Raw genomic sequence first — 14,392 nt, 5'->3', positions numbered from 1 at the left:
TAATACAGCCTGCCACTTCACAAGGAAGCAATTTTAAGTTCAACTAACAGATTTAAGGAAAAGGGGATTTAATATTTAACATTTAAGAACTACATCCAGGAATTTTCAATGTGTAGAATAAACCTGTATCTTGATCTTTCCCTTATCTCTCACAAAGTTTGGAAAAAGCCTGAAAAATCTCTGCCAACAGCTACTGGGCCGGCACACAAATGCACGAGAAGAGTATAACCTGTTTGTTAGGAAAAATTTTCCTTATGGAAAGTTACATTTTGTAACAAGATCTTAGATGTTGCAATGACATTGTGAGAGGTTTCTGCCACGTCTTTTTGCTACACCACTACTGTATATCACTATTAAGACAGAATAGCAAAGATGTTATCTTGGAAAGTTTTATGAAGTCCACAAGAGAACAGAACCCAAAATCCCAGAAAAAAATTGTAATAAACAACAAGCATCATTCAAGAAAGAAAGGAAAGGGAGGAAGCCAGGAAGAGAGAAAGAGAGAGAAGGGGAGAGAAAGAGGGGAGGGGGAGGGAGGGAGGGAAGGAGGGAGGGAAGGAGGGAAGGAGGGAAGGAGGGAAGGGAGTTGCTGCTCCAAGTAAGATTCCTCTTGGTTTTGTACAAGATGCCAGCACTAACTGATTCCAAGTCCAGACAATTGAGTTTCCTCCACGTTGAAGTTTCTCATCCTGTCACTGCTATTTCAAAGTAGCTTTTGATCAACACCAGATCACTGGAAATTTGTTTCTCTATGAGATAACACTGATGTTGTTTTTGGAAATCAACATAGTGATCTTACCATGGTGGTATATAAATCTTTTCTAAAAGGGAGGGTGAAAAAAGGGGGAAAACTACTACTTTTCCTTTGCTGATGAGTGCCCATATTCCTAACCCCAGCTGTTCTCTGGTTTCTGCTACCACTCCTCATGCCACAGACATAGCCTCAGTGACTCAGAAGAATCCAGTGTTTTTTCCTACAGACTGCTTAATAAATCAGAGCTTAAAAGTGCCTTGAAATGAACAGCAACCATCCTGCAAGTCTGATGTTACGAAATACACTTCGCTCTGTCCTGTGCACCTTCTGCTTCCCTGTCACCATCCAGGTTGCAGGTAGCCACTTCAATGCAGAATTGTACTAGATGAAATTTCTTCACTGAAACACCACCAGTCTCCCTCTGGACTGGATTTTAAACAGGAGAAAGTCTTTTCCTAAATGATTAATATTTGACCGAATTATTCCATTTTGCTCTGCAGGCAACCGCACTGTTTTTCCACTGTAACCGCTGAATTTGGAAAGAAATTTTCACTGGGCAAAACTCCCACACTTCATCCGTTTTTCACTTCACATTTCGTCTTTCGGGTGATTCTGGAAGCTGAGCCGTTCTTATTGCCAACAAATGATTTTCCCACAGCAGCCACTCAGATGTAGACTTTTTTTTATTTACTGGTTATATGCATGGACATGTGGTCTGCATGAACATGGAAACCCCAAAGACCAGCCACAGCTCTGGTTGCCTCTGGCAAGTATCTCTGGGATGAGTGCCTCAGGCAAGTGCCCCACTGACCTTCAACTGAGCTACCTCTTCGCTCACTGTTAAAGTAAACAGAATAGGGATTGCTGCCAGAGGGCCACAAGACTCCTCTCCTGCATGATCTTCACTACTCAGTATAGCGTTTATTCTTGCAGAAAATGAACAACCTCCATGGGAACTATATTTTAAGCTTTTACAACACACAAAATTTAATACACACATTCGATTTTTTTCCCATAATTCACTAGTAATACAGAAGGGACATTATGCTTCAATACTGTGGCAATTCACAGGTCCCTTGAGAAAATCACTGCAAATGCTACATTCCATGAGATAAATCCTGAATCCTACCACAATGAACAAGAGTTTGGTCTCTGACTTATCCTCCTTGTTATGGGGGAAATCCTACGAACTTTCTCCTTGAGACATACACAGGCCCATGCTGGAATGCAAAGAAAAAGTTCCAAAGGTATTTTGTTTTCTGAAAGGACAGTCTTTGACACAAAGGAAAAGTGGCCATTCTGCTCTGTGCTCACTCAGGATATGTGAATCTGCTCACTCCGTGCAGAATGACACAGTTACAGCTCAAACTGTGCAAGCCTCTGCAGCTCCCAACGCAATCACTTAAGCTAGAACTAAACCAACTATGCGTGTTTTGTATCAACTTACCTAAAGATTCCAGACAAACTGGAAGCCTGGGACCAAACCAGGTATTGTGTCAGACAAAGTAGCTAATTGTAGACAATTGTGTCAGACTGCAGCTAATACTGAACAGGATATTATCAAAATATTTTGACTTGTCAGTGGAAAGCACTGCTGTGTAGTGGAGCACAAAGTATTTTTGTCAACAGAGCCAGGTCTCCACTGCCTGTGTATAATTAATACAGTTCTCTTGCTGGAAGCTTGGTTAATTCAGTAGAATATTGCTACTGGAAAGCACCCATCGAAGTGGAAACCAAGTAAAACTTTGATGACAAGACTTTTCCATTAAAGAAAAGAAATCTAAAAACCTCTACTACTTTAGATTTTTAAAAGAAATAACTGGAATGTTCTGCCTCACATTTGAATGTAAGATACACTCTTTGCCTACTCACAGACACTTAACCAAGATAACTTTTTCTCAAACCCAGTTTAATATCAGAGACACAGAAAAAGATGTAACACAAGTACATTAAGTCCATTTGAGCTATATTCTTGTATTTTCCCCCCTCTCTGTGGTCCCACCCAGTCCAACAGGTACTACAGTTTATTTACCTTTATTCCAGGGAGTCCAGGAAGCCCAGGAAGGCCTGGTTCACCCTACACAGGAAAATTACATAATATTACAGACATTATCCAGTTATGGTCACTGTCCATTGAACAGCCCTGTAAATTCTGCAGCAAGATAAAAGAGCATGAATGATTGCTAGTCAGCTCCAGTAGGATTGTTTTTTTTCAAAATGAGTGACTTAAATGTACAATTAGTAAGAAACATATTAAGAACTTGGATATATTCTGGGAACCTTCAATGTGAAGATGATACACAGGCTGAAAATCCATGTCAGGAAAGCCAAATATGAACTCACATTAGCCTTCAGCAAAAGAGAAGAAAACAAGCAGCACTGGTTCATTTTACACATTGCCATTTAAGTTCCATACTTATGACAGATGTTTAATTCTGTTCCATTTCCAACTCTGAGCTAGATTCTGTGCTCTGAGACTGTCTGATTTAGCTACAAAGCAATTCAGAAGAGCTTGGTTTAAATTGCACAATTCAAGCAGGACTGCCTAATTATAACTGGGCCATCAGTTTTATAGAGCTATCCACAGCATCATTTCAGAGCTGGTTCTTTATCTGTGAATATACATTGTGACATGAAGGATAGTGGGAATGTAACCTTTTACTGCTTTACCCAGAAAAACCTTGCTTATTTAAAATTGCAATGGAAAGACCTATAGAACTCTATTTGCAAGGTAATTTTGAAACAAGTATTGAAAACTGAATGCATTAATTTTGGAATTAGTCTAAGACAAGAATGACAACATTCTCACAAATGGTCATTTTGAGATATCAGCTAAATGGAAAGATGTTGTCTAGGGAAATAAAGATGATGAACAGAAAAAAAAAAAGGAGCAATAACATGTGAATAAAACATTATTTTAAAGGCTGGGGATTTTATTTTAATACAGAGATGGATTCCAACCAGCACCTTGGATCTGAATATTCCCTGAACTTTCTGGAAGCTCAGGTTTGAACTCTGAAGCCAACTTTACCTTTATAATGAATTGAGCTATATTCCAGATTTTTTACACTCATGAGCTTTACAGAAATCCAGACTTCAACTCTGCGGTTTGGGCTGATACCTACAGGCTGTGCTATTAAAATATTTTATGTGCCTGTGTGTACACACACGCTTATGTACATCCCTACACTCACGTACACACGTGTGTACACACACAAACACAAACACACCTACACATAATACAGCTGTTCATCAGACTGCACTACCCAGAGACACTTCTTTGAGGCACAGATATTAAATAGACTTGAAACACTCATAACAAGATTACACTCTGCCACAAAATGAAAAACACAATAGAGGGCCTGCAAATCACTTTACCAAATGGAGTGATTTTTCAATGGTATAGAAGGATCTGATAACAGCTTCTTTGTCTGTTTTAGCTTCTCCAAAGTTCTAACTGTCCAAATTGCCTCAAAGCACAGGAAAGATTCCAGTCTCAAAACATTAACTATAAAATCAGGAGAAAGAATAGAGGCTAGGATGCCATTTTCAACAGACACTTTTTGGTATGTTGACTATCACCTTCTAAAGCCGAAAATGGGTTACTACTCTTGCAAAAGGATAACGCTCCACTGCACTAACAAAACGTGAACTCCAAACTCCTACTCTGTCTTTCCACTTTTTGCATGAGCAGCCATGCATACAGCACTAAAACCATCAACTTTTCCCACCTAATTGTGGAAGCACTCAATTTCATCTGTAAGCACAGAATTGGAATATTTATAATTGATATTATATTAGAGTTGCTGCAGTAGGTTACTCTTCAGTCTTGGGACAGAGCTAACCCTCACACACTCACACATAGTAAAGAGAAAGGATCCACCAGAGCCAGTTCAGAGTCACAGAAATCTAAAACAATTCAAATACCCGTAAAAGATACATCAATATGAAACACAAGGAAATCAATCCTTATTTCTTAATTACAACTAGCATTGTAGATGAATGTAGAGTGGTATTTTCTTTATTGGACCTTTTCTAATATAAAAATTCCAAGTATGACTTATGAGAAGAATGACTTCTAAGGAAGCCAAGGCTGTACACTAACTCTATTACATAATGGCAGAGCAGGTCATTCTGCCCCCTCAGCACACAATGTGGCCCACAACAGCCTTGTCAGACTGCTGAAATATTGTCATGTTTCACTTCATGTAAATAATATTTGGGTGGGCAGCTCAACACATATTTGCTCTCAGAAGATGGATAAGGGATGACTAGAAGACGATGAAAAAGGAAAATATAAGAAAGGAAACAGGAAGGAAACACGAATGGGACACAGAGAGGGGGAAAAGCGCTGAGATGATGTAGATGGCAGAGATGTGACTCCAACTGGAGAAAGAGCCTCCCACAACCTCTGGTGGGGTGAAAAAGTCCCTGCTAAGCAGGGATGCAGGGGTGCAGACATGGGGCACCTGGCTGGAGGAGACATGCTGACTGGCCAGGGATTATGGGAGCTGATGTTTGGGGCTGGAAGACGAGTGAAATCATGAGGTGAATGGAAGGAAGACACTAAGCTCTCCTTTGGTGTGAAAAAGAAGGTGAGGATATAGAAATTCTGAAGTGCATACTTCTCACTCATCCATGTTGTTTGAATTAGATCAAATCTGAGTGCCTGGGACTGAACCAGGAGCCTGCTGATAAATCACTGCTAGTTTTGCCTCCATGGCAGCCACTTAACGAGAGTCTGAATCTCCACAGGTGCTTAACTGCATTTTCTAGTTTATTACCCAAGCAAAGCATACGCTGCAGAATGCACACACTGAATGATTCTGTGGATTAGATAGCTTTAAACTACTTTGATTACCTTTCCTAATACAAACTGCATTTACTAAAGAACTGCATTTGCAACCATAAGTCTTATTTAGTTACTGATGAGAGTTGTAATTTCTTAAATAAAAATACTTAAATTCTTATTTATATGTGGTTTGGGGTTTTGCTTAGTCACCAAAATACCTTGAGTATTAGAAAATGGTTGTCTTGCCATCTACTAGAATTTTAGCTCTTGTCTGTCTGTCTGGAGTATCTCAACTGGCAGAAGGACTCTGTTTGGCAGCAGTGCGCAGTGGAAAATTTTCAGTGTTGTAAGAGGCAAGAACAGTGCCAATGTCTCCAGAGGGAAACCAAATACTGCAATGCACAAATCCAGTTCTCTCATTGTCTCTGTTCTCCCTGCAGGACCTGCCCCCTGCTCTGACAAAAGGGAGCTGAGGGCACAGTACTGGCTGTGTTTGAAGTACTGTGGATTCAAAGAACACACTCCCCAGCTCCACAGGGCTTCGTGCAGTACAGTTATTGTAACTCCTGCAGGACCTGTCCTTCCAGAAGCAGCCTCAGCCACACAGCACCCAGGGGGATTTCTGAAGCTGGAAGGAGGAACAGAGCAGCATTACTTGGTCTGTGTCCTTCCAAACACACTGTGTGCCACTGATGGTTTGATTCCCATCACAGGCACTTGTGAATGGGATTCTAACCAGTATTTATTTTCTTCCTGATGAGATCTAACAGTGTACCACAGATTGAAGATTAATACCCAAACATGCAGGGTTAGCTTGTGATCACCCAGGGAGCAGAGCCATTCTTTGTTAGTCTCACCAGTGGCAACGGGGTAAGCTTTCGATGCAAGAAGTGTGCTGTGGCTAGAAGGGAAGGTGGGTTAGTCAAAATTGCTTTTCATGTTAATTAGTATCATCATTCCTGTGCCTTTTTAACATACAAAATAAACATGGACCAAATGTGTACAGCCTTGGGACGCTAATCTGTATTGCCACAGATTCATCCCAGTACAGGTAAGTGCCACTGGTGACATGGATGTAACATCATTTATCCCAAATCCAGCAGAAAGGGAAAACTGAACACTTCCAAGTAGTACCTTTTGCCCAGGCCGTCCGGATTCACCAGGTTCACCCTAAAAGAAAATACATGAAAAACACGAGATCTGAGAAAATAAATTAAAGATGGAGCTGTGGAAAACCATTGATGATACCCAAAATGTCTGTGACACCCTAAAGCAACATGGAGCAACCACCCCTCTTCTCCCTGCACAAATTCTTTAGAACTCCATTACCTTAATTCCAGCCGCAGAAGAGCCAGGGTCACCCTGATACAAAATCCACAAGAAATAATCACTCTTACTACATAAACAATCTTGCAGGAAACACATAAATCATGTAAGAGTATAGCAACATCATATAGCAAAATAACTGCATAGCAAGACTGCCTGTTTTTTGTGCTGCTATGTAAGCATTTAACTAATTAATTACATCCATGTGATTTGGAAAAGGAACAGTATTGCTTTCAAGACCATGTAGAGAGAGATTAAACTTCACTCACCCAAACATCTATTACAGTTAACCTCAAATTTCACAACTAATAATAAATAAATAATAATAAATAAATAAATAATAAAATGCAGATGCTGTATAAATGTACTTCACACAGCCAGAATATGGGACACACTTTGACATCTCTAAATTGCTGATCTACATTAAAAATAATTCACTGTTATTTACAAAGGATATGAGCGAGCATTTGACCTAATTTTGTGGATGGCTAATGTCAGGACTCAACTGATTGCAGGGCAATATGGGCATTCTCGTGGATACAAGCTCACCCTCGAGGCTAATGAAGTAGAAAAGCAACAGGTAAAGCTGTACTAGGCTTCCCAGAGAGATTATAAACTTACCATTTACTTGTTGGAGAACTATCTATCTGAACAACAATCTCAATTCATACTCGTAGTGGATTATATTCTCAAATCACATAAGAGCGGATCAAGATTATGTTACCAGCATACATCATGTAAGTAAGCAAATAAGGTTCTTAAGATTTTCATCTATGATAATAAGCATCACTGCAAATGAAGTATTATTTAAAATAACTTCAAAAATCAAGTAACTTGACTATTAAATCTAATGTCTATTTTTAATTGCTGATTTTAGAATATGCCTTAAAATCCTTGTGCTCTTCAAAGTACAGATTTACTGTACCCAAATAATAGCTCCTGAAGGATTTCCATGCATTCCTTACCAGCTTGATAAATCCATTAAAAACTTCTCCTTGCACTGAAATATTATAAGTTGGTTAAGCATTACACATGCAGGGTACAAGAAAAAGTGCTTATGCTTCTGCTCAAGCGTAGTCACTAAAAGAAATGATTTTAGAAGCCTATGAGTTCAAAAATGATGGCCAGAAGAGATCAATATGTCTGACCCTTTCACATGTGCAACACAGCCTTTACCCTGACTGCTAGAGACTGGCTTGTTTAAAGAAACTACACTGAGAACACCAGTTCAATTTTCTGAGCATGTCTCACATAAAAGAAAACTCAGGAAAATAAAAATTTTGACAAAATCTGTTTTTTGGTGATTTCTACAACATCTTGATACTTTGCAACAATGAACTAAGAAGGTATAAAGTGAGGTTATTTTTGATGTCACTTGGAATAAAGATTTAAAGTGTGTTTATTGTCAACTTGATTTTCCAGCTTCCAATTTTGGAGGGAAGTTGCCAATCAGGATACCATAATTTTTGTCCTGTATTGGTTCGGTCCTACTCTTCAATGGAAACACAGAAAGGGAAAATTTGAAGGGTAAATCAGAAAAAATGGCTATAATTCAAAGGGGCATTTCCAACTGGAAGGTTGTGACCAAAGCTTCTGTATGATGCAAATTTCCACAAAGAGGAGTGCTAGCTAGAACCATGCTGATATATTCTGTACTAGAGCTACTGCTGTATAAAGTAAGAAATCTTATGCTTATTTGGATAGAATAATGAAAATTTTTCTGCTGTTCATAAAAATGAACTCAACCAAATCACTCACCTTTAAAAAATGCCCAGCTCAAAAAGTGTTTTTCTTTTGAACAAATTATTATTTTCATTAGTTGGTTACACTATAAACATGCCTAACATGCCATTTTCTTCTCTGCTAAGAAGTGGTGTTACCTTTTCTCCTGTGTCACCCTTCATTCCATTCTCACCAGCATCCCCCTGTAATTGAAATACAAATTATATTTTAATGATTTTCTTTAAGCACACAGTATGCAGAGAAGGGTCAACATTCCAACATGATTAACAATGCAAGTTGATTCTGTTATTCAGACACTCAGTCTCTGTGACATGGTCAGGAAGTGGCTGTGTCTTATACAGACTTCACTATAGCTGCAATTCCTTTCACAGATCTGTAAAAAAATACCCACACAAAGTATCAAAGTACCTGCTGGCATCATCTACCATCTTTCTCAGTTCACTGCAGTTTAGCAAGGAAGGAATGATTTAATGATTTCATGATGATTCAGCACTTTAAATTACCAATACATTTTTCTTCCCAACACAGAGACATTCATCTAGGTGCATCTAACAAAATTCAGATGACAGTTAGACAATTCCAGTAGTTTTTACTGGGATTCTCATGTAATTTATAGCATATACTCTCTGAGTCTGAAGTCTTTCATGAATGATTCACAAACTGAAAAAAATTCACTAAATGTCACTCCTCCAAAGAGCTACCAAATGACTTTATCTCTGCATAGATTCTATGCACTCTTTTTGTTAAAAATGTGACATTCAGATAACACCTCTTCATGGCTGCATAGACATTTTCTACTCAAAAAATGCACAAAATTTTAAAATAAAAATTTCACAATATTTATCTATAAAAAGACCTTATTTCCACCTCATCATGCTACCATATAATAAGTCCAGACTACATAAAATATGTTATATATTGCTATATGTTAAGAATATAGGCTAAAAATTTCTATGTTACTTGAGGTTCATGTGAAGTGCAAGAAGTATTTAAAATGCCAAAAATATTGATAAAAACAGAGCCTAAGTAGACTAAAAACACGTTCCTGGCCTTGGTCAGATAACCAGTAGTACTATTCAAATAACATTATTCAGTATCTGTCATACTGTTCTGAAAACCTTAATGTAAAATTCCATTCAGAGAGGACTTAGCAATTTATACATCACAGTCACTGGTACAAGTGGAACAATTTAGCTAAAAATCTACCAGCACTTTAATTAAGGAAACATACATGAAACATGGAAGAGTAACAGTGAGGAATGTCATCCCAAGTTCATTTGACAGGAAAAAGCACATTGAGGGGATCTGTAACTACACTTTTTAGAAAAAGACAGAGGACAATTATGGAAAGATAGAATGGTTTTAAGTAACAAAAATTCAGTACATGTTTAAATTCATTGTTATTCCTTTTATGCCTGAAAACAAACTAAGGATTACTGAAATAATTTAAAAATATCATCTTAACAGAAGAAATTATTTCATGATGCATATTTCATGATTACATAGTTCTGCATGTGGGGTACAGACTTCCAAGATTTCACTCAGTTATTATTATGGTGTGCTTTTGAAAATGTGAAATTAATTGCCTTGGTAAAGCATGCTTCCAGCTGCTATTACACAGATTTACACAGAACTGGAAGTGAAATTCAGCTGTAGCTGCAAAGACCCAGGTAAACATTTCCCAAGAGCAAATTGCACCTCAGTACAAACAACTTACTTTTTAAACGTACGCTCAGTATACCTGCAGAGGATGAGGATGTGCACGAGATCATGGGGCAGACTGCCTTGCTCTTATTTAAACTGACCCAAGCACAAATGGACCATTCCATTTTTAGTGCATGGAGAGCTTGTTATCCAGGCATCACTTAGAATCTATGTCATTTTATCGTTCTGTTACCTAAGTGTTTTATTCCACACAGGTGTCAGAGCATCAAAACCAAGTTATGAGAAAAGTGTGGAGCTCTAATTTATTCAGTCAGGCTCATCATTTTCTGAGTCTCACCATAGCTAGGATTAGTTGTCTGATTGCTCAGCTGTGCAGCCTTTAACACACAATCACTGCACTCTGTGACTGATCCCACTGCAGTAATCACAGATCAATAAGTTCCATTAGTAGGTGTTATCTGACCCTCAGAAAGGCTGTGCAGTGCCACTCAAATTCTAGGTAGTAGCTGTGATTTTTTATTTTTAAGCTTGGGATCAGTGCACTGGCAATTCTCCAAGCAAGTTATCCAAAACAGAACCACAACAAAGGAAGTGAACCATCTCACCTTTTCTCCTCTTTCTCCAGGGTCACCCTGAGGAAAATAATTGGAGCAAAGAAGTCATAAGTTATTAACTCAGGCAAAAGACAAAGCGTTAGCCTTACTATCATTAGTTATTACTAATGTTATTATTACTATCATTACTAATAATTATGGCACTACTGATGACAATGTCTCAGATGATACAATACAAAAAGAGAATGTCCACTGAACAATAAAATATATAAATTTAATAGATATCAATAGACAATACAATTTCAACATTTTTTTTTAAAAGCTTCAGTGGTTTGCATGTGAAGGCCTCTCTCTCTCTATTTTGTCCTAGAGCCTGGCTAACAGGCATGTGTCTTTGAGGAGCAGCCTGCAGGGACCTAGGTGGCTCCTACGTGTGGTTCTCCTCATTTTGGGAACAAACAAAGGAAATAAAAAGTCTGACTGCGAAGGGAAAGTCTTACGATTCTGTCAATGGCTCAGAAAGTTCCTCATGAGACAGAAAACACGTTAAGTGTCTTGAACTAATTCATAACTGTTTCAGAATAAAGAGCCCTCAGTGCTCCTTATATTCTCTGTAACAATCTCTGTAACAAAAAGATGGCTTATAGCCATTATTTTTTTCAAAATTAAAACATGCTTGAGGAACTGCAAAAGCACTTTTGCACACCAGCTTGACCCTGACAACTCATCTCTGCATTTCTGGCTCAGAGCTGCACTCCAGCTCATCTTTGCCCCTTCTGATGGCTGGCAGTCGCTAGGCAACTCAGGGACTACAGCTGTGAATACGAATTAAGCATCAACTGCCATAATTTGGCTTCTTCTGTATACAAAGTAAGAAAAGGTCACGCTCCCAAATGGTTTGTTTTCATTCCTGATGGACAGGCAGCCAGTCAGTAAATGTAAAGAGGCTGCCTTGCATGTCTGTCAGCAGCAGCGTGATGCACAGAATCAGCTGAGGAGCACATGTGCACCAGAGACGCTCACTCGCAGCTGATGGGATTAGAGTTCAGCACTACCCCTTTCAAGAGGCCCACAGAGCCATCATCTTGGACATGCCGAGTCTTTTTTTTTTAAGTGAAGTTATCATAAGCTTTATGTTCTATTTCACTTGTTCAATATTAAAACAGCAGAACAAACTACGTAACAATAAACAAAGTCCAAAGAGCCATTCTGATGTAACAAATACAAGCTGAGACATGCTCCCAATGAGGCTTGTTGCTAACTTCCATAATAGCACGATCAGCCCTCCAGACTTCACCCTGACATTTGTCAAAGAACTGACCGCAGCAGCTCTTGAAAAGAAGCCTGAAACACATTGTAAGGGGCATAAACAAAGCCTTTCTGAAAAGGTCCCCAAATTCCCAAACACTTGCAGGCATATAGCATTCAGTTGGCAGTGGATTTCTATGCGTCAGTGCCACTGACTGGAATTACACATGCACAGCAGAAGAATATGCTTCTTTATGGTGAGATGTGTAAAGCCTCTTACAGCACTGATCACTGGAGGGAGCAGATCATTAAAAGCCAGTCAGAATATAAACCCAAGATGTGACTGTCATCTACCTATGCACTCACATACTCTGTTGCCCCTGTTTTTATTCCATTGTCAATACTGACCTTGAGCCCCGCTTCTCCCTTCTCTCCTGCTATGCCAGGCAAACCAGGTTCACCCTAAAGAAGAAGAAAAAAAAAGATGAAGTTAAGACAGACATGATGAAATATATGAACCTTCTCATAATGGCTAAGTAATAATAAACAAAATTTTCAAAGACTCTGAAAACACGTACTCCACAGCTGGGCACTAAAATGACTTATTTCGTCAGTTAGGGTGGATTAACTCTAACCCATGTAAGGTAAGAAATTATTCTTCTGGAGGAGGTAGAAACACACAGGTGTCACACTAAACAGAAAGGAGACCTGTGTGACTCCTAATTCTTAAAATCTGTCCAATTAACCTTAAAAGCACAGTCTTCCCAGCAAGACTGCCAATGCTTTCCCCTCTTCCCTACAACTCAGAAATGCTGCAAGAAAGGCTTATCTTAATTTATTTTGACATTTGTGCTTCTGGTCTCAGATGGAAGACAGGTAAAATAAAATGAGAAGAGCCTGTTTCAGAAATGGAAGAATTTGGAAAAACAGCTTTTCAATTTTTTAAATACACTTTGCTTGTCCATTTTTTATACTCTTATACCAGTGGCTGGAAAGTGGTTTTAGAAGACTTAAAAACTGTCAGCATTACATCAGAGCTCCAAATTTTGGGCATGTTTAATGGGTAGTATATTATTCTTCTATGGTTTAAGGCGTCATAAGTGATTTTAGTAAGTCAATCAGCAAATAACAGTTATTTTCAATCTTCTTTCCCATCTTCAATTTTAAAAATAAAGAAGCGAACAAGGAAAAAAACCAAGTCAAACATAAAAAAACCATCTAAAAGATATTTCTTAGTGTATATAATTCATATTTATGGGAAAATCACAGATATTAATTTTAGATAAAATGATAATGCAATGGTTAGACTTTATTGTAAAACAACTAGGGCTTATGGCTTATTATGTAAAAGCTTTTGCAGATGTGTATCTCAGTTTCACAAGAAATATCTTTGATAACCCTCACATAGAGATCAGCATCACACTTCTGACATGGAAAAGCACATTAAAATAACAGCCAAAGAAAGATTTTAAAAAGTCTGCAACTAAAAGCCCTTTGCTATTTAAACGTATAAAAATATGGAAAAGTTAAATCCAATAGCTAACATAGCAATCAAATATGGAATAGTAATTTGTATCAGAAATTCAGTGAACAATTTTCACACAGTATTCAAATTTAGTACATGTGATGAACCAATCCTCTACTCAAAAGTTACAGAGGCACTAAGATAAAGGCTTTTCCAAACCTAACAAGATGTATTTTCTAGTCCTCCATAAAAGCCTCTTATTAAGAACTTATCTCTTTCTTACTTTAAGGCAGATTTAATCATAGATGTATTAAATCTTATTGTCTGGGAAAGCAAGTTCCATTGTATTTCTAAATAAGGTAACAGAATCATTAATTACATTTTAATTTCATCAAGAGCTGGACTGTTTCAAAAAAACAAACCAGAATCATCAAAGTTCTAGCAAAACTCTAGTGAGGCATTTTCCAAGCCAGAGCAGAAGCTGTTAGGTGCCATTAAGCCCCCAGGGAATTAAAGAATCACTTGTGTCAGCCCTGTCTCTAGACCCCTTTGTACTCCAGTAGCCGTGAGGCTGATAAAGCGGCACAGGCATTCCATATGTGAGTGGTCAGCATCTGAAACTGTTGGAGATTAGGTGTGAGTGTCCTAAAGGATTGACCTAAAAGGCTCTTGAAGAAAATTGCCAGTTGACAAAATGAAGCAGAAGGGACCCATGAATATACGCTTGTTTCTCCTCATCCCCACACCCCAAACACGCTAGTTTCTGTCCCCTTCATTTTCAAACAGCTGCTGTCGGCTGATGCCTTCAGGGGCTTAAATATCTAATCAAAAGGTTGAAGTTCTGA

The 14,392-nt window shown here is 38.4% G+C and overlaps 1 protein-coding gene across 1 annotated transcript in view; it reads right to left on the bottom strand.

Annotated features, from left to right (window-relative positions):
- COL25A1 (collagen type XXV alpha 1 chain) overlaps positions 1-14,392 on the bottom strand; it is a 297,565-nt gene that overhangs the window by 47,741 nt on the left and 235,432 nt on the right. The window contains exons 13-18 of the mRNA XM_088056988.1: positions 12,491-12,544; positions 10,886-10,912; positions 8,753-8,797; positions 6,876-6,908; positions 6,681-6,716; positions 2,787-2,831 (exon numbers count right to left, since the gene is read on the bottom strand). Of these exons, the coding sequence (XP_087913114.1) occupies positions 2,787-2,831; positions 6,681-6,716; positions 6,876-6,908; positions 8,753-8,797; positions 10,886-10,912; positions 12,491-12,544 (240 nt within the window). The remainder of the gene's footprint in view (positions 1-2,786; positions 2,832-6,680; positions 6,717-6,875; positions 6,909-8,752; positions 8,798-10,885; positions 10,913-12,490; positions 12,545-14,392) is intronic.

Source organism: Pseudopodoces humilis, chromosome 6 (assembly GCF_049639895.1).
Source record: "Pseudopodoces humilis isolate 2021_Gansu_Grassland_sample_001 chromosome 6, ASM4963989v1, whole genome shotgun sequence".
NCBI classification, from domain to species: Eukaryota; Metazoa; Chordata; class Aves; order Passeriformes; family Paridae; genus Pseudopodoces; species Pseudopodoces humilis.
This window is presented reverse-complemented; position numbering and strand designations above follow the sequence as displayed.